This window comes from Gossypium hirsutum, chromosome A08 (assembly GCF_007990345.1).
Source record: "Gossypium hirsutum isolate 1008001.06 chromosome A08, Gossypium_hirsutum_v2.1, whole genome shotgun sequence".
Lineage (NCBI taxonomy): Eukaryota > Viridiplantae > Streptophyta > Magnoliopsida > Malvales > Malvaceae > Gossypium > Gossypium hirsutum.
This window is the reverse complement of record NC_053431.1, coordinates 7,846,645-7,850,132: the sequence shown is the minus strand read 5'-3', so window position 1 is coordinate 7,850,132 and position 3,488 is coordinate 7,846,645. Positions and strand designations below refer to the sequence as shown.

Here is a 3,488-nt window from a genome sequence, read left to right as displayed (position 1 = left end):
GGATAAACTATTAAATTTCATTCATCATAAGCGATCAATTTTAAATTCAATTTATTAGGCAAGTAGTTGTTAAAAAAGTAATATTGGATTTCTTTTTCAAATATTTTCTTAAAAGCATAATCGATACCTTTTAAATTCAAACATGATCAAGCTAAAATAAATATTAAAATCATTATGATTGGAAAGATTTTATTTGAATACACTCCTTATCTAAATAAGATTAAACATAAACAATAAAATAAATTTACCTAAATAAGATTAAACATAGACAGTAAAACAAATTAAAGCGGTTAATATACTATTCCCAGTGACAAAAATGGATGAGATGATTTCCTTTTATCATAAACTCACACACGCAAAAAAAACTAAAGACGTCTACGCTCCACCGCTCTATTCTTCTCCATCAGTTCCTCTCTTTTATGGTCTTAGGAGACAAGGACGAGTAACCTGATTGCCTAATCTCTGACTTATGTCTCCTCCTTTTACTTTATTTCTTTGTCTGCATGGCATTGCAATAGCGATAGGGGTAAATTATTTTCATCTCATCACTTCCCACTCTCTTTTATGATTCTACCTTTCACTTTTTGTAAATTTGACAGGGTCAGGCATATATGTGTATATGTATTTCTGTATGTATGTGTTACCTATCCTATCTTATCTATCTATATATATTATAGTGTGTGTTTCATCATTCCAGTTGCCAAAGTACAATCAAATCCTCACTTTATATTATTTACTTTTCCAATCTCACAGCCATGACAGACCCTTACTCCAATCTCTTCCCCGGAGGAGGCTTCAACTTCGTACCTCTAAATCCCCACTACGCTACTCGTTTCAGTACTACAGCACCTGCTCCTCCTCCTCCTCATCCAACCCATTCTTCCCAACCTCACACCAACAACAACATAATCTTCAACACATATTCCAATATCGAAGCTCAAACGCCTCATCCTTGGCCAGCTCCACCCCAACAAGCACTTCCTCTAATCAATTATCTAAGTCCTACAAGGCAAGAAGAGAATGAACCCTCGAGCAGTTCCATGGAAGGTGATAAGGGTATGAACAAAGAGGCTGCAACAGCTGCTGATGATGATGAGGAGGCTGAAACTGTAACCCTACACATAGGTCTTCCTAGCCCTATTTCCGATCTGGGGTTTGGGGGGCTCTCCCCATCTGCACATGTGACAGACAGATTAGGAGGGAATGGGAGTGCAGTTCCTGGGTATCCTTTAACCAAGGGACAGTATTGGATCCCTACCCCTACTCAGATTCTCGTTGGTCCTACACAGTTTTCATGTCATGTCTGCTGCAAAACCTTTAACAGATACAATAACCTGCAGGTATGCCTCATTGCATGAGACATGATCCGCTAAAATTTCCTTTTTTCCTCTTCACTCATACATCCTTCTTTCATCTCCATTGATTAGTCTTTTCTTTCATCTGATCTGAGACTCTAAACTGGGCTTTTATTTTTATTTTAGTTATGTTTGAACCTCGATAAGTCATTAAGGTACCAGGAGAGAATGAAGTCTGTAGGTTTAAGTCATTAAGGTACTGAAAATGTTGCTGTTGCTTGTTAGGACTTTGAAGAGTGTGCTAAAGTTAAACCCCAGTCCCCAGGTGAATTGCAAATATAGGCTAATGCAAGACTGATGAGAGGGTTTCAGACTTTCAGCTGGTCTTTACTTTGAAATGCCCTAGTCATCTTTGTCATTTCATTTCTCCAGTCTGCAAAAGAAAACACCCTAGATTTGCATCCCAAACAGACAAACATATTAATCTGACACTCCAATTTTGAAATTAGAGACCTCTAATAGTTTGTTCTTGCAAATAGCAACGGCTAATCATGTTAATTTACCAAAAATAACTTCACAATTAACCACACTTAACCCCCCTTTTTTTCTCCATCCAAATTTTTATGTTTGGAGTTCATTTTCCTACTTCTTTCATCTCTTTCTCTCTCTTCATTTTCCTACTTCTTTCATCTCTTTCTCTCTCTCTCTCTCTATATATATATGTGTCTTAATTCTCGATTGTTTAAGCAGATTCATATCTAATGGATACATACTCATCTTTAAGGGGTTTTCATATCTAATAAGATAAATGTATAGTTATTATTTAGGTTAAATGAATGAAATACGAATGTTTTGATTAGATTTTTTTTTGGTAAATTTTGATTAGTTTTTTTAATCATACTAAAAGACAAGTGACAGTGTTTTACCCTTAATTTTTAATGGACCAGATTAGGGGTTCTTGCAGTTTTTCTTTAGTTTGAAATTTAATTTCTCTTAGTTTGTAAATTTCAAGGAGCTCTTGAATGAGATAATGAACACCAACTACTCATAGTGCATTAAGCGTGTATGTACTTCTTTGCTAGAAATATACTGTTACCAGGTTCTTCCCCCGCCTGGATTTGACGTCTGTGAATCCCATCACGGTGGGTTTTTTGCTTCATATATAAACGTATTAATTGTACAGATGCATATGTGGGGGCATGGGTCACAGTACAGAAAAGGACCAGACTCCCTAAGAGGAAGCCAACCAACAGCCATGCTAAGGCTCCCATGTTATTGCTGTGCACCGGGTTGCAAGCACAACATCGAGCACCCAAGAGCAAGGCCTCTCAAAGATTTCAGAACTCTCCAAACTCATTACAAAAGGAAACATGGTGTTAAGCCCTTCACCTGTAGGAAATGTGACAAGGCATTTGCAGTGAAAGGAGACTGGAGAACCCATGAGAAGAACTGTGGGAAGATTTGGTATTGCATTTGTGGGTCTGATTTCAAGCACAAGAGGTCTTTGAAAGACCATATCAAAGCCTTTGGCCCCGGTCATGCTGCTGTTGGCATTGATTGTTTAGATGAAGATGAAGAACCCGGGTCGGAATTTGAGCTTGAATATGAGTCGCCAATCTAGCCCTTCCTTACTTTGGTACTTAAAACTTTTTTTTAGATCAAACTGTTTTCGCTTCCATTTTCTTAGCACCCTGTTTTTCAAATATTGAAACATTACGAGCCATGACAATGGCGAGCTGTTTGTGTATATACGCATACATTTTTTAAAATGTATTTTTCTTTTTATCTATGTATTTATATTATTGCTGAAGCAAGTGTTTGTTTATGTTGTTTGGTTTAACTTAGCAATTGCAAGTAACACAGATGTTGTTTATCATTTTCTAAACCAATGATAAGATTTGTGTAGTGTGTATTTTAATTTTCGATGTTATAGAACGAAATAATGTTGGAAAATTGGTTTTATAAACTTTGTCGGCATTGTTTTTTTTTTTTTTTGATAAACTTTAAATGTGTGATTTGCTTATTTTAGGGATAAATTATTATTTAATTTTATATTTAAATTGTAAAATTTAATATAAAAATTAATATAAATATTATTGTCAAATAAAAATATAAAAATATTGAATTAATGTTTCGAGTTAAATTAAATGAATTATTTTAAAGAATATAATCTCCATATATGAATTAATGAAT

At 35.1% G+C, this 3,488-nt stretch overlaps 1 protein-coding gene across 1 annotated transcript; it reads left to right on the top strand.

The window, feature by feature from the left end:
* The first annotated feature begins 644 nt into the window (after positions 1–644).
* Positions 645–3,105, top strand: LOC107950563 (zinc finger protein WIP2). Its single transcript, XM_016885445.2, has 2 exons — positions 645–1,340; positions 2,479–3,105. The coding sequence occupies exons 1-2, from the start codon at positions 756–758 to the stop codon at positions 2,914–2,916; spliced, it is 1,023 nt and encodes a 340-aa protein (XP_016740934.1). The 5' UTR covers positions 645–755; the 3' UTR covers positions 2,917–3,105.
* Positions 3,106–3,488: the final 383 nt, after the last annotated feature.